At 35.9% G+C, this 21,629-nt stretch overlaps 1 protein-coding gene across 2 annotated transcripts in view; it reads right to left on the reverse strand.

Moving 5' to 3' along the window:
- LOC149088383 (uncharacterized) overlaps positions 1 to 20,672 on the reverse strand; it is a 43,139-nt gene extending 22,467 nt beyond the window's left edge. The window contains exons 1-7 of one of the 2 annotated variants that reach the window (XM_089247465.1): positions 20,591 to 20,672; positions 20,368 to 20,451; positions 13,949 to 14,504; positions 11,291 to 11,353; positions 5,484 to 5,680; positions 2,610 to 2,754; positions 1,830 to 1,898 (exon numbers count right to left, since the gene is read on the reverse strand). In XM_089247465.1, the coding sequence (XP_089103591.1) occupies positions 1,830 to 1,898; positions 2,610 to 2,754; positions 5,484 to 5,680; positions 11,291 to 11,353; positions 13,949 to 14,473 (999 nt within the window). In that variant the 5' untranslated portion in view covers positions 14,474 to 14,504; positions 20,368 to 20,451; positions 20,591 to 20,672. Of the gene's footprint in view, positions 1 to 1,829; positions 1,899 to 2,609; positions 2,755 to 5,483; positions 5,681 to 11,290; positions 11,354 to 13,948; positions 14,505 to 20,367; positions 20,469 to 20,590 lie in introns of those variants that run through there. The other variant, XM_089247463.1, reaches the window with a different exon arrangement.
- Positions 20,673 to 21,629: the final 957 nt, after the last annotated feature.

Genomic DNA, 21,629 nt, shown 5'->3' on the forward strand with positions numbered 1-21,629 from the left:
ATACACATAATAAGCATTTATCATTTTTCCAAGAAGCGAACGAGTTCGCCTAACAAAAGGGGGATCAGAACGACTTAACTTTCGTCCCATCCAAAGGACAAAAGCTTGCACTTAGCCAAAAATTCTTTCAGTTTTAGCAGGTTTTGTCTCTACAAATAGGCTAAATATGCCTTGTTTCCACGTTAGACAGTTTGTCTTAAAGAGCTTTCCTGTGAATGAAAAAATCATTAATTATTCACAGGACTTTATATTTGCTCCATTTATATAAGACAGGTTTTTGTTTCATACAGTGCCCATCTTAGACAGGTTTCACTGTATAATAATGCTTCTAGAGAAGATTTTTAAAAATATTTATACAGGGTGTTTCACGAAGGGCCCCTAACTTTGAAAATAAATAACTCTGAAACGGTGATAGATAGAAGCATGAAACCAATGGTATGTTTATTAAAAAAACTAAGAATCTGATACAGAAACCTAAAAAATTTAGTTACAAATTGTGGCGATAGATGGCGCAGCAGGTGGCATTACCATGCAGTAACTACTTGCACTACTTGCAGGTGGCAAGTAGGCTGTACATAGTGGGTAATGCAAGCAGACCTCGTTACATTCACATCAAAAGCGATTCATAATGTGCACCTTCCACACAACACACATGTCGCAAACGAACATTAAAATTGTCAGTGACACTCTGTAGTGTGTCACCGGAAATCGACACTCAAGCTTGACAAATAGCCTCCTCCAGCTCGTCGAGTGTTAAAGGATTGTTGCGGTAAACAATGTCCATCAATGTGCCCCTCAGAAAGTAGTCGTAGGGGGTGAATACAGAGGCCAGTCCATGCATTTTCCGTTAACAGTCGAATAGTTCAATGCAATAACTCTATCATCAAAGTATTCGTCCAGAAAGTAAAAAATGGCTTGTGTACGGTGCGGGCGGGAGCCACATCTTGCATGAACCATGCGTGCATGGTCGATCGTCCAACACTCATTGAGTGCCGACAAATTGCTTCAAAAGTGCAATATACCGGCAAATCGTCACCGTTTCTCGCAAGAAAAAGGGCCCAATGATGCCTTTGCGGGAGATTGCAACCCAAACAGTAAGTTTTTGGCAATGTAGTGGTCATGAGTGAGACAAATGTGGATTTTCGGTACCCTAAAATCACCAATTGTGTCTGTTAACACCATCCAGATGAAAATGCGCCTCGTTTGTAAACCATATTCGGGTGACATTGAAACCAGAACCATCAATCATGTTGAGCAGCATCTTGTTAGCAAAATCCTCTCGTTGTCGTTCAGCTCGAACTGGTATGGCATGCCAGCATTGGATCTTGTATAGAAACATGTGTAATAACTTTTTTTTTCCTTCAACTTCTCTTTTCTTTAATGTGCAGTTAGAACAAGGTTATACTTATTTATTTATCGCCCATTCAACAATTATAGATCATCCAAATCGCTACCCAGTACCTCGTAAGCAAAGAAATTTTTTTTTTAGTATTATGTATAAAGTTAAAATATTGAGTCTGAACATCACCAGCATTTCCAAAAATAGTATTTCACTCTGACTTTGTTTCTAAATTAGAACCTTAAATAATATATCCATGGAAAGCACATTCACTGATTCTTAAAAAAAATTATACATCTGAGATTCTTGTACTTGACAATTTGCTGTAACTAATTTCTTCAGCATTATTTTGATATTTCAAGTTCACAGGAAGGAGTAAAAGATTACCATATCACTGATACTTTGTTACGTTTTGTTGTACAAATTCATAAATAAACACAAAAATAGAATACACACAGTAAAAAAAAGTATAAAGGGAAAAATAGTTTACCGCAGCTTGGGATATAGAAGATCCACTGCGCACAAAGAAATTCACAAAAGCTTCTTTTGCTTTTCTTTTCTGAAATATTATAAAAAATAAAACAATACTTTGATATATTATTAATGAAACCATTGGTCTAAAAGAATTGGTTTTTTTTTTACTTGTCACTGAGCACATATTCGACACAAACTTAATGATAGTCGCGCTCAAATTTACAAACTAATCTTCTGGTCCCAAACTACACTCTTCCTTTAAACAACTTCCCCATTTACAAACTTTTGATTTTATGAACTATTTTTCAAGTCCAATCCAAACAGGTTTGTAAAAACAGATGTAGCATTAATGTATTATGTATCTAGACTATGCTTATTATGTACAAGTTGGAACTTTGTAATCAGGACTGATGTATAATCCAGACTCTTCTGTTAGGCTATATATTTTTTTTCTTAACTCACGCCCCAAGGTTTCTTTCTACCCACAATCTGTTTCAGCTGTGTTATATTAAGATTACCCCCTTCTTTTGAAACAATTTTTCTGGTTTGAAAAAATGAAACATTGTAAAATTCTCAAAACTGGATTGTAAATTCAAAGTCCTGATTCTTGATGTGAAATCATACTGAATTTATCATATTTGTCGGTGTGATCCAATATAACCAGAATTATATTTAAGAATACCTTAATAATTAACAGAGAGCTCCAAATATAATTGAAACTGTATAAACCAGAGTAGGTAATACAACAAAATTCATAACATGCAAATCATCAATTTATGCCAGAAGATCACAATACTTTTTCTTGTTCGATACGATTTTTCTCTTCTTCAGCTTTCTTTCTTTCCTCCTCTGCCTTTTTCTTTTCTTCCTTTTCTCGCTCTTTTTCTTCTAATGCCTTTTGTTTCTGCTCCTCCTTTTTTTTCTTCTCCTCTGCTTTTGCCCTGATAAGATATATTGGAAAAACTAACCATTATATCAATTCATCAAAATAAATTCCACGCTTAAAAACATTTTTTTTTTTTATTATTTATTCAATGTGAAATCTTGAAATTAAGGAAAAATCACCCAACTTTCAGAAATTGTGTGTTCATGTCTCAGCTGGAAATGTGTGAATCGCTTCGCGAAATAGAATAATTATATTAGTTTGAATATCATTTCTAACAAATTACTTGCAAGATCACAGATTACTCTGTTTGTCAGTCTGGCAAGCAACAATGCACTTAATTTGCAATTGAATATTTAACTTATGAGAAATAGTCCATTAACTTGAACTTTGGATAGTAGACTGTAAAAATCTAAACTAAGAAATAATTTTAATGCGAATAAATTAGTAAAATTAGTTACATGTTATATGATTCTCCATTATAAAAATAAAATAGAGATGGGAAGGATATTCAGTTACTATTTGGCCTATTCAGCCCTTTTGCCGAATATTTGGTTCAGCCAAATGTTGCTAAGATTTTTGGCTGAATATCTATGTACAGTAGATTCTCGATAATCCAGCCTTTTGGCCCATCTAGTAATCCGGCATTTTTTAGGCGAGTTTGCCTTGAGTATAGAAGGAAGCATATCACTGTGCATGTCTATGAGCAGAAGTTTTGTTATGGGATTTCTCAATTTTTTATTGACTTCTCGTAATACAGTGATTTCGATAATCTGGCACACTGTGATCTGATATATGCTAGATTAATGAGTCTACTGTGCATCAAACTAATTAAAAAATATATTAATTGGAGTTTTCCACATTAACTAAAACTTTACTGATTATATTTTATTTTGATGCATATCCCCTCTGTGAAAAGAGGTTATATCAGGGTGAGTTTCTAAGATAGGGAAAACCTGAAAATGAAAATAGAATTCTACTGCAATAAGGTGAAAGTGATTATGATTTACACAAGTTAAGTTAACTACTGAAGGATGTGTTTAGACAAGATACAGTGTACCTTGCTAGAGAACGCCTCAGCTATTTTCAAATTTCTCGACTAACAAAGATTTTTTCAAAAATTTTCTGCCTCAGCTAACAAATGCAGACTCTGATAACGAGCATTTTAGTTGATATACAAATAGATCAGGGTTGGGTTTTTGACTACATGACAAGTGTCAAAAACTGGTTTAAACTGTCAAAAACCTAAATGAATGCTTTTTTGATAATGTTTTGAACGCAATAGGTATATAACATGATGAAAAACTTACTTTTTTGCATATTACAATGTTTTATTTTCAAACATTAATTTATTACAATAATTAAAACAATATTAATTTTAATTTGCAATTTTGAATAGAACAGTCTAGAACACATAAAATATTATTTTTTGGTTCATTTTATCTAAGCTACTGATTACCTGTGTTCAATTTGCTAAGTGGAATAGAGCTACTTATTCAAAATATGTATGATAGGGGCATCACAGAGTTTTAGACTTGAATGGTTTCATGGCATACAGCGATTCTTAATACCAAACTGAACAGTCTAGGGACTTTACTTTTCATCTGCATGTGTGAGAGAGAGAAATGAGCTGAATATATCACATATAGCACACTGCCCTCCCACATCTTTTTTTCACTATGGCTCAGAACTTCACCGCCTAGTGTACATAGTATAAAATTTAAAAGGTATTCAGTTTTTCACCTTCCTTTGAATTATCATTCATCCAATTGTGAAGCCTTTATACAATCAGCCTTTGGTTAGTTTCTGTATTTTTTTTACAGTGTTTCTTAGTGTTTTATGAAAGTTGCTTTGAAATTTTGGGCAGTTCCTAGAACGAATTAAACTACTTTCCATAGAAGTCGATGGATAATTGTGTTTTGTTAACTGAGGTATTACTGTATTAGGTTACTGAAAGAAGCAAAGAACATTTAAAGAGGAAAAACAAGAAACAGAGTCGTAAATTTTATAATTTACTAGTTCAGCGCGAACAGTTAAAATTCTCTTAATTAGATGGAATTTATAACAAATGTTTTTTAAAAAATTGATTCCTTAAAATCAATTGTTATATATCATTATATTTGATATCATCATTAAATTTGATTGTCAGTATTGTGTAAATTTTACAAAATTTATGGAATTACTAATTTTTGATATTCAAATGATAAATTAAATAATTGAAATTTAATTTCAATCATTTAAAATTTATAATTCTTTTATTTTCAATTAAAAACATCAATTTTATTTATGATGATTTTTAATAAAATCTATATGCGGCCAAATCACTATTCGTTTCATCCCTAAAATAAATTACCTTGTAATTAAAAGAAAGAATCAATTGTGCGTAGACGAAAAAATTTAGATTATTAGAAATTGATATTTTGTACTGTACTTTGCTTAGGCCTATAATCGGGGTTGTAACTAGATGCTTGGTCAGACAGGACAATCCCACATTTTGGCGGCCCCTTATAATGTTGAAGGACAGGTGAAAGGATGCAATTTGCACCCCCTCTGATCCGGCGCACCAGACCCGCCTGCTCCCTCCCACTTGCAGACTTGCCTATAATTGCAATTAATATTGGGCTTCTAATAAAAAAGATAATTTAAAAGCATTAATTACAAGTTTTTTCCAACCCTGCCTGCAAGTGTATGATTGCATCAATGTTTTATACAATTCTGCAGCAGTACAGGGTTCTATTGTAATTTTCTCTTGAAATATATTTTTCTCACTCAAACTACTTTACTCACTCCAAAGCAAGCTGTCTTATTTTGTTTTTTTCCTCTTTCTGCAACTCTTCCAACTTTTTCTTCTCTTTTTTCATTTGCTCTTCCGCCTCTTTTCTCTTCTGTTTTTCTTCTAAAGCTAATTGTTTCTCCTGTTTTTTCTTTTCCTTCAGTAATCTCCTCTCTTCTCTTTTTGCAAGAGTTTCTTGTCGCTTTAGATCCTACAGAAAAAAAATTTAAATCATAGATACTAACAAGAAAAGTAATGGCAGAAATATAAACGTTGAGACGGCAAAATAATGATTTTAATAGTAATGAAATAGCCCCCAAAATTAGCTCCAAAGGAATTTTTCCCCCTAGAACCCACACACACATAAAAATAAGTATAGGCTTTCCCCTACGTTAGTGGTTTACAAAATGTGGTCCTTGTTGTTCCAAGCTAACGAGTGCGCTAGACATATTTCAGAAAACAAAACAGTAAATCAGGCTAAAATATAGCAAGTGGCTATGCCATAGCCTAAGAAGTCCCTGGTTTCTATGTTGTTTGACTAAGGGAGCTCAGGTAAACACTAATTGAAAACCCTGCTCAGGATAAAAAAAAAAAAAAACCCAATTGTATCGGAAAACGAGTCTAATTGTCCAAAAAAATTCATGTCAGCAAATTTAAGGATTAAAGTACAGTCCTACACATTTTTCTTCATGAAATTGTAACGTTTTTTTTGCCAAAACCAGTTACATTTCGTATCTAGAAATATAAACGTTGAGACGGCAAAATAATGATTTTAATAGTAATGAAATAGCCCCCAAAATTAGCTCCAAAGGAATTTTTCCCCCTAGAACCCACACACACATAAAAATAAGTATAGGCTTTCCCCTACGTTAGTGGTTTACAAAATGTGGTCCTTGTTGTTCCACAAATTGTTTGAATAAAATTAACAATAGAAAAAGTGTCTAGTCCAAAATTAAAGATTTTTATGCAAAATTCACCCACTTGAAAGTAAATGTTAGGTGGCACAAATTGGCTTCTTTTAAACATAAGTATGGATTTTTATAATTTTGCATGCAATCAAAAATGTTTATTTTTTCAAGATCATTTGATCATTTTTGTCGCACCACAATCATTTTCTGCACATGAAGGCTAATTAGACCGTGACCTACAATTTATTGCCGATTCCGAATGGCAGCCTTTTTTTTCATACTCATCAAGAGGTCGGTGGGCTATACCCTTGGGATCCGTTCAAGTATTACGTCAGCACATTTTTAGCCTTTTTTGACCCCCTCCCCCATCAGCAAAATTTCGTCATCAGCTCTGCCCCCGCCTTCTAATGTATATTGGTGGGATCAGAGATGTATACAAGAGCCCCCCCCCCCGCCCCAAATGATCAAAATTTTTTTTAAATTGAAATTAGTTTCTGTTAATTTCAATGCTATTTGAAGGCTAAGAAATCAAAATTTCTCTGAGAAATTCATTGCGAACCACCCTCTAAAGTCAAAGCCATACACTAACCCTTGGCCCGCGCACTAAATATGGCTCTGGGTTATCTGATGTGGCCTACCCCCAACCTAATTTTGTAAAAATGAGCAAAGCGGCAGATTTACAGATCGCTTAAGTGACCCGTGACACAATTCCAGAGCATTTAAGCAGCCAGTAGCACATTTTCAGATCACTCAACACTCAAGTAGGCTAGTGGCAAATTCACAGATCATTTAAGTGACCTGTGACACAGTTCCAGAACACTTAAGCGATCTGTGGCACATTTAGAGATCCTTTGAGTGACATGTGGCACAGTTTTAGAGCACTTAAGCAGCACCCAGTGCTGTTTTTACATTACTCAAGTTACCCACACATGACCCATTTCCAGATTATTTAAATGATGCACGACACAGTTCCAGAGCACTTAAGCAGGGCTCCCACTCAAAAAATTGAGAAAAATTAGAAAAACGCAGGACTAAAAAGTAGGATGGGGGAGGGTAAGCCCCTTAGACAACATAATCATAGCATAATGGAAAAAATCCCTAAAAACATTTTTTTTTTTTGCAAAAAAAAAATTCAAATTAAGAAAATGTTTTTTTAATTTTTTTTTTCATAGCACTATTTCAGTTTCCTATAAGATTGACTCAAGCCAAAGCAAAATGATAAATGACTTGGTTACAAAACCAATTTTTGGCCAAAACAGTGCACTAGCAACCACAGATAATTCTTTGCTGTCTCTCCTCATATATATTACATTCTTTTTTGGAGTCTTCCAAAGTGCAGAGCTTGTCAACTGTCTTTGACAATGCACAGCAAATTTTGAAGACATACGTTTTTTTAAGAATGACACTCCTTCGAGACCACTTTCAAAAGCAGTGCGAAATGTGCAGATTAAAAGATCTGATGTAAATAAGGCAAAGTAAACCAGATAGTTTTACTGTGTTGTTCATTATTTTTTCAAGGGATTTTTTCACATTTTACTGTTCAATGCCAGTGCAGGTTCATACGCATTTTCGTAAAAAAATTTCCCTGACTTTTCCAGGTTTTCCCAGTCAAATTTTCAAAAAATTCCAGGTTTTTTTTAAAATCAAAAAATTGGTATAAATTAATAAAAATTTAGAAAAAATTAATTATATTATAAAATTAATTATATTATAAAATTAATTATATTATAAAATTAATTATATTATAAAATTAATTATATTATAAAATTAATTATATTATAAAATTAATTATATTATAAAATTATTTATATTAATTATAAAATTAATAATTTTAATTACAATATCATAATGACATCATAATGGTAGTTTTTTTACACGTATTTATGCTTTTCAAATACACCTGATGGAGAAGAAAAATGGAACACAATTAAGAAATGAAAGATTTCCCTTTTCGGCAATCAATCCCCACAAGATTTAAGCCTTTACAGTTGTTGACATTGTGACATAATAAGTCAAAGATGTAGTTGGTTTCACTGCATCAAAATTCTTTACAGTTGACTTGCACTCGCGTAAGCGCTAGAACCGAGAAGTTACGCAATCGGGGGTTGTTCACTGAACCTGATTTCACGTGCTTGGCATAGTTCTGGATAACTTCTCTGCCCATGTTGCAAGTTTTACCGCAAAGCTGCCACCATGCTTTATACGCATCACTTTTGACTGCTTCGATCCAATCAGCCTACTGATGATCAGCTCAGACAAGTTTTCTTACAACACATTGTTTTCAAATAAAAATACCCACGTGGAAAATCAAAACATACCCGTGCGTCATCCGTCGTTCCTAACTGAAGTCAACTTACGAAATTATCGCAACTGAGCTTTGCACCCATGGCTTTCTACGATGCGTAGTTATGTTTCTGGTAACACTAGAAAAAAATTATGATAAAGTCGTAGCAATACGCTTTTCCAAGCGGACTTACGAAATCCTCGTTCCTCCTTGGCAGTATCTAACGTTTTTTGCGATATATTGCAATATTTTACGGATTATCAATATTTACGATGTTATCAGAATTCCCTATTTCATCCCGACGGATTTTTTTTTCCTCATTATTTTTGATCGATCTTTTTTCCCGATCAGATGACAATTGTGACGATTTTCCAGGTCATTGTCTGAAATTTCCAGGTTTTAAAGCAAAAATGGGCCATTTTCCCTGATTTCCCTGACTTTTTTTAGTAAAATTGTTTTCCCCTGACTTTTCCAGGTTTTCTCGGTTTTCCCTGACCCGTACGAACCCTGCAGTGTAATCATTTTTAACAAATGAAGCACTTCCATTTCTAGCTCTTTGCTGAGCATTGTAAATATTGTTTATGCCTCTTCATGCCTTAAAATTACAGAAGACAACTGAATGCTATTGGATAGCATCAGAATCACCAAATCTAGAATAGGCTTATTTATTTAACTGCTTTGAAATGCAAACTGTTGTTTCACCTATTTGCACCGTAATTTTGAATGATGAATGTCAGTTATTGTCCAAGACCATGAAGTAATAAATACAAAATTATTTTCCATCCAGACAGAAGTTTTTAATGACTACTATACTTTTTGAACCCTCAAACTAAGCAAATGAAAAATTAATCAACCAAATGGTCCACATACACTTCCCCCCCCCCAAATAACCTTAAAGATGATACAATTTCTGCTTTGGCAGAATCATTAATTGCATTCTCCAATATTTGTAATATCTGGCAATATATCAATTATTTCCTGCTCAATTAAAATTAATTACACAAATTTTATCGATAGGATTTGGTAGGAAAAGTAGGACAAAAACTAGAAAGTAGGACATTTTACCAAAAAGTAGGAAAAGTAGGACGAGTACATCACTTTTATGGTATTGTCACCGAAACCATCCCACACATACTCTAAATGGCTTTATTGCTTTTCCTGCTCCTCAATTTTGCTTGTGTCTAAAGAAGAGGTGAAGGTCAAATTTTGGAAGTCAAATCTTCAGATTTTGGTTTTGGGTAACAAGAGAAAAAGGAATAGTTTGAAAAAAAAATTGTCGTATCAAGGGTTTTTAATTTATTAAATAAGGGGCTTGATCTTTGTTTTCTGCCAGAATTTCAGAAAAAAATTGTTCAAGGAATTTGTTGAATCAGAGTTTGTTATATCGAGGAGGGGGGGGGGGGTTCCAACTCTACCTCTATTAACCCTTCGCGGTCCTACGTCAAGTAGCTCCGCATCCGGAAACAATGGTACTTCATTGTTACAATGACCCTTTATAAGCCCCCCCCCCCCCTCCCGTGAATTCAGCTTCTCAGCAAAACTTATGATATACAAAAATTGCAAAAAGAGAAAAACATCCTCATTGCTGGGGAGGCGCTATAAAGTATGAATTGTACCAATGAAGTGCCAAAAAACCTATGGATCACATATGGTTAATTCTTCCAGAGTTTACCCTTCAATATCAAAAATAGTTAGAAATTGCATGGCGCAAGATCCTGACTGTAAGGGGGTTGTGGCATGATTTTAATATTGCATTTACATACTATGTTTCAGTTTTGAAAAGTTTGTGACACCATATATTGAGAAAGCGTCGTGAACTGGTAGAAATTTCAGTTGTACAAGGTTCACTGAGGCAGCTTCCAGGGAAAAACCTTCTCTACGTGTTTTAAAAAGTGGATTGAAAGATGGGACAATTGCATATTGTCTGAGGGAAAACATTTTGAAAAAGAATAAATTATTTTTTGCTGTGGGCGCCTATCTGTATTTCTTGATTTTTTTTATGATTTTATTCACACACTCCAATAAGTTTTTGTGAAACACACCTTTTACATGATGGAAATTCAATCTCTTTCCTTGACAACAAATTTAGGTGACGCATAGCTTCACCAAACTTTTTTAGGCCAGCAGTCCCCAAAAGAAGAATCATTCTTTACACTCAAAAATAAAGGAATAAGAAATGAATGAATTTTATACTTTATTTTTCTCAAGCATAGCCTTATTCTTTATCTTTTTCATATTATGAATTTGACAGCTTCTTATTCTTTCGGATTGGAAAAAAAACTTATCTTCAGACCTCACTCTATGGGTACCAAAGAATGAAATTGTATACGTATATGCAATTATTAAAAATTTTATCAACTGAAACAACTAAAATTTAAGCCACCTTTGTAGGAAAAGCTGTTCACTAATACAAATTAAAAAATAAAATGTCAAAAAAGTGCTAAAGATGAATTAAATAAATTGTTGAATATATATTGTTGTTAATTGCATTTTTAATTGGGTTGCTGTATTTTTGAAACATATGACAACCATATTTTTATGGGCATCTTTTTATCAGCCACCTCGTTGGGCATTTTGCCTGTTGTGGCGTTGTATTTGTATTTGTATTTGTATAATACAAGAAACCTACTCGTTCTTTTTGTTTCCGTAGCCTTTCTTCAGTTTTTAGCTTTGCCTCTTCTGGGGACATACGCTACAAGAAAAGAGTAGTAATCAATTATAAAACTTAATAATGTGATGAAGACATATACAAATAATTAAAACTGAAAGAATGTACAGATGAACTTTGATATATTTGACTTCTATTGATCTTTGAAATTTTATTTTAATTCAACAATCATTTATTTTATGTTATTATTACAATTATATTATGGCTTCACTTTGCCACTTTGATTCACAAAAAGCCCTTTTCTGTTCAAAAATTATATATAAAAGCATATAGACTATAAAAAAGTCAAATTTATTAATTTACAAAACAATTATGTACACATACGGTGGAACTTTAGTTAACAAGCAAAAATTTTGAATAAAATTTAATTCGATATACCAGCAATTATTTGAATTGCAAGCTAAAGTTTCGCGCTTTGTTTATTTTCACATGATCACAACTGAGTCAACGGTTTTTCGCTTTCACTGACACGTTGTGGAATTGTGGGTACAATGGAACAAACCCAACTCTCTGAAAGTTTTGTAAAAACAATTTCCACATTGTGCACTGCCTCAAGATTATCAATATATGGGATGAGCAGGCCTCCTACTCAAAAAATTAGAAAAAGTAGGGAAAAGCAGGACTAAAAAATAGGATGGGGGATGGTACCCCCCCCCCCCCTTAGACAACATAATCATAGCATAACAAAAATACATTCCTAAAAAAAAATTATTTAAAAGTTTTTTCCCATTAATTTTTTTTATAGCACTATTTCATCATCCTATAAGATTGACTCAAGTCAAAGCAAAATGACAGAAATGACTTGGTTACAAAACAATTTTTGGCTAAAACAGTGCAGTAGCAAACCACAGAAAATTCTTTTCTCCTCAAATTATAAATTATATTTTTTTTTTAAGTCTTCCACAGTCCAACCTGTCAACTCTCTGACAAAGTACAGCAAATTATGAAGGCATGTAAGATTTTTAAGAATGACACTCCCTCGAGACCACTTTCAAAAGCACAGTGTGTATAGTAGCAGAAATATGTAAATTACAATTTCCAATGTAAATAAGTCAATTGCGTTGCCATCCTTTTTTAAAGGGATTTGTTTACATTTTACTGTTCAATACCAGTGTAATTGTTTTTGAAAAATGGAACACTTTAATTTCTAGCTCTTTGCTGAATATTGTACGCATTGTTTATGCCTCTGCATGCCCTAAAAATACAGAAGACAATGGAATGCTATTGGGCCCCAAAGCAGAATGTGTCAAAATCTGTGACGTACGTCGCAGAACAATTAGCGCTACTGCAGAACAATTCGGAAGAATTTAAAGAAAAAGTGCAAAAAACACTATTACATGTATGTGGATTTTTACCGCAGAACATTTCCAGTTAGCCGAGGGCTCGTCGCAGAACAGTGCTAAACATTCTGCTTTGGGGCTATTGGGTAGCATCAGAATCATCAAACATAGAATAGGCTTATGTATCCAACTGCTTTGTAATGCAAACTGTTGTTTCACCTATACACAAAATGTGCACCATAATTTTGAATGATTATTGCTAGTTACTGTCCAAGACGATAAAGTAGTAAATACAAAATTATTTTTTCATTCCAAACAGAAGTTTTTAATGACTGCTGCTCCACTTGTTGAACCATGAAACTAAACAAATGAAAAATTAATAAACCAAATGGTCCACATAAGCGCTCCCCCCAAATAACCTTGAAAACGATACAATTTCTGCTTTGGCAGGATCATTAATTGCAATCTACAACATTTGTACTACTTGGCAATATAGGCCTATCAATGATTCCCTGCTCAATTAAAACCTATTACACAAATTTTGTAGATAGGATTTAGTAAAAAAGTAGGAAAAGTAGGACAAAAGTAGGCCATTTTACCAAAAAGCAGGAAAAGCAGGACGAGTGGGAGCCCTTGGGGATGGGGCCATCAAGAGAATCCTCAATCCAGCATGGAGAAAGTTGTATGCTGATTGAGTTACTGAATGCAACTTTGAAAGGTTTGCTCATGAACAGGAGCCACTGGAGTCAAAGAGATTGTGCCCTAGGGAAAGACAATGAGACTGGAGGTGAACGAAAACAATAATTTTATGTTTGTTTATAGCAGGGCTGGGCAAACCCCATGTTAGTCGCCATGGCGACTAAAAAATTTGTATTGGCACCTAAAATTTTCTTTTACTAAATTGCAGGCTGAGAGCAGCACAAAATGTTTGGAATTTACAGCAGCATATCTGCCAACGTAAAAGAGGGTCACTATGCCCTGAAAAAGTGAAAAGAAACATTATTTTGGATCTTTTTCTTCAGTGAAAAAAAATTTTTGGCACCTAAAAAATTAGAGCTTAAATTTTTTTGTGATTTGTCCAGCTGTCATTTATGGTGTTGTGTTATTGTATACTTTTAAGATCATGTTATTGTGTATTATTAATTAAATGTTTTTATTAGTCATTTTTATTTGAATGTTTGTGAAACAAATAAAATTTAATAAAAATATGAGTTTCCATTATTTCCTATGGGGGAAGTTTGATTCAATATACGAGCACATTCACAGAACATATTATGATTCCACAGTAATCAATTTCATTGCCGACCAAAAAATCCACAAGAAAAAGAAAACTAAATACCTTTTTCTTTTTAACTTTGTCACTTTGTGTTGATATACTTCCCACATCATTCAATTTATTGGTATTCCGAAAGTTAGAATCATCATTGCTATTTTTCTCAGGCTGATCATCGGTACATGCATTGACAGAGGAAGCTGAGACATCTAGAACGTCATTGGCTGCTGAAGAATTGAGGTCTGCTGAAGCTGCTGAAGAACCGTCGTCATCAGTTCCGCAACTTCCATCATCATCCTCTTGTAAACTACTACTTGAAGTACTGTTGCACTTGGATTCTGCTATTTCAGCTGTAGCCGAAATAGAGACATTTTCCAGATCATGGTGATTTTCAGAGCTGACATTGATATCAAAATTGTGCTTTTTATCAGCACATTGAGACGAATCGTCCAAGTTGCAAGGATTTTCAACAAGCTGCTCATCAGAGTCAATTTTAATTATCTTCAGAGTTTTCACTTCTTCAGGTGAATCTGATTCAGTTTCTCTCTTTCGTTTGAGTCCTACGCATGCCTCAGACACCATTTTGTGCATGTCTTTTGAAAAAATGTAATACAATGAAGCACTATTGAAGAGAGAAAAAATAGAGCATCAATTCCTGAATTTACCTTGATAGTATCAAGTTGATACCTTACACATACTGCCCCCCCCCCCCCCATGCCAGAAGCATGGATGTGCAATGCTCTTGAAAAAAAACGAGCACAGAAACAACATTGTTTACTCTACCCATGTTACTCAATATAAATTTTTTTTCTACAATGTTCTGTAACATGTGTTTCAGTAGAGATAATGATTTGCGTTTCACACAAAACTTGTATAGCAAAATAAGGTATACAACCAGCTGATAAAAAAAAGGGAGAAATTTGCACATCATGATTCCGGCACGTGGTGGATAATCTCTCTTCTTTTTTGGTAGAAGTAATAAAATTATCCTCTCGATTTATATCTACTCAACAAAACAGCAAGGATACTGCAGGGCTTGAAAAATAAGGAAAATATGTAAGCACCAGCAACATTTCATAGGTGCCAAGCATTCCCCGATAAAATTGATCCAAAATAGTGTATTCTTTTACTTCTATGGGACTTATGGACCCTCTTCCCTCCTAGCAGACTGGCTGACATAATTTCAGAAAATTTTGTGGTCCTGAGACTTCAGTTATAAAACATAAAAGAAATTGGCACCAATCTCAATTTTTTAGTCACTGTGGCGACCAACCTGGTGCCTGGGATTTTTCCAGCCCTGGGATACAGTAACGTCACATCAAGTGGACTTGAAATTCAAATAAACATCAAATACCTACAATAATGCCTTAACTATCCTAGCAATAATTACCCTTAATTATTGACCACACATAACTTATCTGAATCCTTTATTTGGCAATTTCGCTCTCAAAGACAACATGATTTTCTAATGTATTTATTATCTGGATTTGATGGCAAGCTACACGTACTGAAAGATTGGCAAAGTTCAAAATTGAAGTGTTGTCAAAATTTTGAAAATCACCAATTTTACACCCTTCCAGCTACAATGGGTCAAATTTATCAAAAACTTGTTCATTGCAACAGCTTTTGAAAGAGCCTACAATGAACCACATAAGTGTTCTAGTTCAGGAGAAATTTTGCCTTTTGTTTGCAATACATCACTGAAATCAACGTCTTGAATGTTTACTCTATCTATGTTAGCAGACATTTACTAGATCTGAAGATGACATTTTCGTGGATTTTGGTGACAATTCAGTTTTGCACTCCACCAATCTTACAGCTTATAGTTCACCATTAAATCCAGCTATGTTGACAGAGGTGGTGACACCTAAATAGGATTTTTTCCACAAAATCAAATTGTCACCAAAAAATCTGTAACCAATTCTGAATTTTCGCCGGATATCTACTTTGGCAAATGCTGATTTCAGTGATATGCTGCAAACAAAAGGCTGCATTTCTCCTAAACTAGAACACAGATATGGTTCGTTGTAGGCTCTTTCGAAAGCTGGTGCAATGGACAAGTTTTTGGCAAATTTAACTGCTTGTAGCTAAAAGGATGTTTGAGAAATTGGCGACAATTCAATTTTGCACTCTGCTAATCTTTCAGTGCTTGTAGCTTGTTATCAAATCCAGATATTCTCATGGAAATTATGTGACTTTATAGGATTTTTTGCTCTTTCCAAATATGTGTTTAGTTTGCACGTAGGTCTCACGAAAAGAACAAATTCAGTTTTTTCAGACTTGACACATTTTTCTTCTATAATCTGTTAACCACTATCACTTGAAAAGGGTTTGAGATAGGACAGGGTTGGTAGAGTGTTTTATGTTCCACTTGGGCTCATCTATCACCCCCTCCCCCTTCGTTCTGCAGTTTTGGTTGCCTTCACCCTGTATGATACTCAAGGGACTGAAGAAGTGTATCATTATAAATTAATAAATAAATAGAATGTATTTATACTATTAAATGTGTATCAGTACCAGAGAGTAATGTTATATAGGATAAGTGATTATCATTATAGAGGGCATTATTACATAGGATATCCAATATATATTGTCTGTCGGACCTCTTATGCCAAAGACAAATGTGCAAATTTTCACTTTTTGAGTTTATCAGCTGGTTGGGGATCACTTATTTGCCATCTAAGTGTTGCCAGAAACACAAATGACCCTACAAACCCCTACAAAAGTAAACATTCAAATGTCATTTCCAAAGTTTTTGAAATTTGCACATTCATATTTCTGGTGAATACTGTCATTTTGCATATTTGGCTCAAAGACAGACTATTTTATTGTTTTCAAAGTAGCAGTAGGGCCATTTTGGTGCATAGAAACACCTGGTCAACTAAATTATGTAGGGGGAGGACTCCATAGTAATGAGATATAGCCATAGTCCCCTACCCAAGTTTGGGACTGACAGAGCTCCGGCCAGGGACAATTCCTGACATTTTATTTTTACTTTTTTTCAAGCTTTACATTCACTAAATGAATCCATCAAACATCCCAGCCTAGGGGTGCTACAACAGGTTGTGAGAGCCATGGATATATGGTTCCACTATAACTCTCCAGAATTACAGAAATTAGCAGGCGAGTATTTACGGATAGGTACAGTGCCTATGATGCTGTTGACATGGACCTTGAGTACCATCAGAAGAAGATTTATAGTTTTGGCGGCCGCGGGCAATTCGAATTTTGTATCACGTGCTCACACTTTCTTCGGCACCCTTTTGGCCATTCACAGATCTGGTTCCTCGCTCTCTAGGCAGCCACTGTGGTGGTTGAGTGGTGATAGTGACTGACTTGCATCGCGACTCTAGGCAGAGCCGTAACTAGAAATGACAATGTACTCTGTCGTCTGGGGTCAGTGTTCATTTTGATGAACCTCCCACATACACATAATTTTGAAAGAAAACAAAGTAAACTCAGCTCCCCCCCCCCCCATGTAAATGTGCCTCTAGGTAGGGCCGGCCGCCGGCATGAGGTGACAAGGAAGCCGCCTAGGGCGGCATGATTACATGGGTGGCATTTTTTATGACACAGATTTATTATGTGACTGTGTTTTCACTTTCGAAAATTTGTACACATTGAAATAATTTTGAAGGGAAAGCCCGAGTGGATAGATAAGCACAGGCAAATACAATACTTTTTAGTGTTGAAACGCTATTCAATGCCTCCAATTCATATCTCAACACACATCCTTTGTTGCACTTCCAAAAAAAGTGTCCCCTATCTCTAGAGAAGCTGGTTTCTGAAAAAAAATTAGGTCTTTTCTATTTTTTGTTAAGGATTTTTTTCCACTCTTTACCAAAATTTTTCCAGTTGACTTTCTTTTCTTTAGTCGAATCCCCAGCCCAAGTTCATCTTCCAACAAATGACTCTTTCAATCAACACCATAATAGAAGAACCTCTAGAGTGGTGTTGTTTCGGATCTGGAATGTTCCATTCCTCCAGACTGTCTATTTTTATATACCTATATCTATTCTATATATCAGGGGTTTCCGACGTAAAGTTTCTTGTGGAACCCTTGATAATAATGAGGCTGTTCTACAAAACTCTAATTTTTTTTTAAATATTTATCCAAAAACGTGTGCCCTACTGCTGTCCCAGCATCATCATAGACCTATGACAAAATAAAAGAGGGCCCAGGCAGCCCTCTTAATTTAAATCTTTATTATCATAAATCATTGTGTCAGATCTTATCATGGATGCTCCTATTCAACTGAGGTCGTTGCACAGCCCCTCCAGGATGGGGGGCATGTTGAGCATCAAGATGCTCGCGGCAAGAAAGAAAACTTTTTTATTCTTATACCAAATGTTCCCTTTTACTGTTTTTTTCTCAAGATAGTAGTCTTTTATGTCACTTGCACAGACCCAGGGCTGCAACTGGGGGGAGCAGGCAGGTCTGATGAACAAATGAGTCTTTGTGACTCATGGAAGAATTTGAGTTACCAGGTTTTGCACCAGGAGAAGGCCTACCACATTACAACAACACTCTGCACCCTTGCACCCAGGTCACGTGAATTGGCGTACACAAGAATAAATCGACTTTTAGAGGGGGCACATTGGGTTTGGGACACAAGGAATCCTAGAGAAAAATTTTGTGTAATTACCTTCAAAAAACATTTTAAATTAATAGAAATGGATAAATATAACATACATTATAAAGGTATTATCTTCTGATATTTTATTTTTGTTACTGAGATATTTTAAATTCCTTATCGTCTTGGGGAGGGCAAGGGCCCCTTATGTTATCTCCTACGTTTGCCTCTGGTCGCATTTCGTTTGCTAGCACACCACTGCGAATTTCTTGGTGTTATTTTGCAGCAATCGGGTAATTTCAAATTGTAACAGTAAAAATGAGTAACCACCAACGTTTAGATGATGGAATGAGGTGGCAAATTGTGAGGAGGCTAGAAGCAGGCCAATCTCAAGTCCAGATTTGTAGAGAGTTCAATTTAACGCCCAGCGTCGTGTGTAACTTATGGAAACAGTTCCAGGATACTGGATCCATCGAGAGAAAGCCTGGGCAACGTCGTCCAAGAGCCACGATGGCCAGAGAAGATCGCCATTTGTCGATTATAACGAGGCGTAACAGCTTCTCAGCTCTTTCGTGACTTGTATGCAGCCACAGGAACCCGTGTATCAAGGGTGACTGTTTCCAAAAGACTTCATGAGAGAGGGTTGTTTGCAAGAAGACCTGCTGTTTGCGTCCCGCGCCGCGCACTTCTATGGACAGGAGAATCTGTTTATCATGGTGCAGAGAGCATAGAGATTGGAGTATGGATCAATGGGCAACCGTTCTCTTCACTGATGAGTCCCGGTTCAGCCTAAGCACAGATTCTCGCTGTACGTTCATATGGAGAGAACCAGGGACCCGCTACCTACCCTCCAATGTCCACGAAATCGACCATTATGGCGGAGGAGGTTTAATGGTCTGGGCAGGCATCATGTGGCATGGCTGCACACCTCTCCATGTCTTTGAAAGAGGCACTGTGACTGGTGTGAGATATAGGGATAAGGTCTTGGAACCCTATGCTCACCTTTTCAGGGGTGCAGTTGGCACTGAGTTCATTTTAATGAACGATAACGCGAGGCAACATAGAGCTCTTCTGCTCGACGATTTTCTAGAGAGCGAGGATATTCGCCGGATGGATTGGCCAGCCAGATCTCCAGACCTTAACCCTATAGAGCATGTCTGGGACGCTCTGGGGAGGGCAATTGCAACTCGCAACCCCCCCCCCCCTCTGGGAACCATCCAGAGAATGAAAACAACGTTGCTGAACGAGTGGGACCAATTGCCACAGGAAATGATAAACTGCCTTATTTCAAGTATGAAATCACGCTGTGAGACCTTTGTATATCTGTAAGAAAGGACTATACCCCCTATTAACTCTTTTTTTTTTATTCTGCAACCGCTGTTTCATACCTTCCGACTCTAACGAGTGTTACGCACGATCATGCGTATTACAATTATTGAATGGTTATGATTTGTTTTGTATCGTATCAATGTATGTACATATCAAATTTCATTAAAATTGGTACAATAGTTCTAGAGATAATCGAACAAGTCTGCAAATTCTCTTAATTTCTTACACCAGTGTATGATGGTACCTTGAGGGCGGCCAAATATTATTCGCCTCAGGCGATAGAATTTCTAGGACTGATCCAGATTCTGGGTATCTTTTGAAATTCACGCAAATCAATGGACATCACAACAGTATAAATTACAGCCCTGATAAGTTTAGATTTTGTAGACAATTGTGATATTATGGTAAATTATTGTTTCCTACACAAACTTTTAGAGAATGAAATCACTTCAATGCACATTTGTTGGGTGATGTGAAATTGGTGGAGCATCACATTTGAATACATTTAGGAGAGTTTACAACCCCCTAGAATGTTCATAGCGCGACAAAAATAGTAATTGATGTTGATAATATTACTATTACCCTTTACTTGCAGGGAAGCCACTTAATATCGGGAAAATGAGTAACACTCCTCAGCTCGACCCCATCATCAAATCACGTCAGCAACTAAATACATGGATGAAAAGTACTTTTTTTATACTGCCATCGCATCAACAAGTTTTCAAAATGTACAAAACATGTAAATAAATGATTGGCTCGGAGTTTTAAACGAGCAACAGCAATTAAACGAAAAGACAAAACAAACCAGAGGCAGCGGCGATTAGTTTTGGCGCGGACTTTTCGCTACCGCTCAAAGCAGCGCCATCTACGTAGCAAGGGTATTTATAAATTTATTGCCACGGGAATTTCAAGTTATTTGATATCTTTATAATATCTTCACTCTGACCATACAACCCGTAATTTAGGAGACGTCGTCACGTATTGTTTGGAAACGATGCAAAATGGTTCGGTGAACGAATTATCCCTCGTATACGAACACACTAGCCGGCGAAAAGCATGCTGGCTTACAAACACAGGGTTACCAGATTTGAAAAGTGAAAAAGGAGGACACCTGCGAATGTCCTTGATAACGTCACTTTTCCCGATTCCCACTACAGTCGATGCCACTGTACTACTACTAAACCACACAGCCACCTAGTCCATATTACTCTGCGCAAGTTCTAACGAATTGGTGCATGTTGGGATGTGAGAGTATTAATTGTGAACCTTCTGTGAAATGCTTGTTATAGTGCTGCCATCCGCCATCTATTTTTCAAACTATGCGAAAGTGTAATGATTGAATATCTATACCGTTGTGGGCAGGGCCGCAACTAGATGCTCTGTCGCCCGGGGCAAGTGCGCATTTTGGCGCCCCCTTGTGATGTTGAAGGAGAGAATAAAATTTGCGCCCCCTCTGGTCCAGTGCCTGGGGCACGAGATCCACTTGCACCCCCCCCCCCCTAGTTGCGGCCCTGGTTGTGGGCCTGTTTGCTCTCTGTGGCGAGACTTTATAAAGGGAAGATCGGCCATTACCTCCTAGAGAGTAATGGATCGGCTCGCATTAGTGTCTGAAAGTTGTTACAATTTGTTACATTTCACAGGATACCATAAAACTGACAAAAAAAACAACAGAAAAAACGGCCTCCACAATAATTTTTTCCAACTAAAACAGAACCACTAGAAGAAACCAAAACAGAAGAAAAATACTGATCCGTCTCCTTCCACTTGAAATGAGTTGTCGCCACCGTCAGGTCAGTTTTATTGCTTTGCGGCCTTTTCCTGGAGTATGGCGAGATTTTCTTTGA

The sequence above is a fragment of the Pholcus phalangioides genome, unplaced genomic scaffold, assembly GCF_987345545.1.
Source record: "Pholcus phalangioides strain wild (caught in Gottingen) unplaced genomic scaffold, Ppha-v1.0 ptg000003l_1, whole genome shotgun sequence".
NCBI classification, from domain to species: Eukaryota; Metazoa; Arthropoda; class Arachnida; order Araneae; family Pholcidae; genus Pholcus; species Pholcus phalangioides.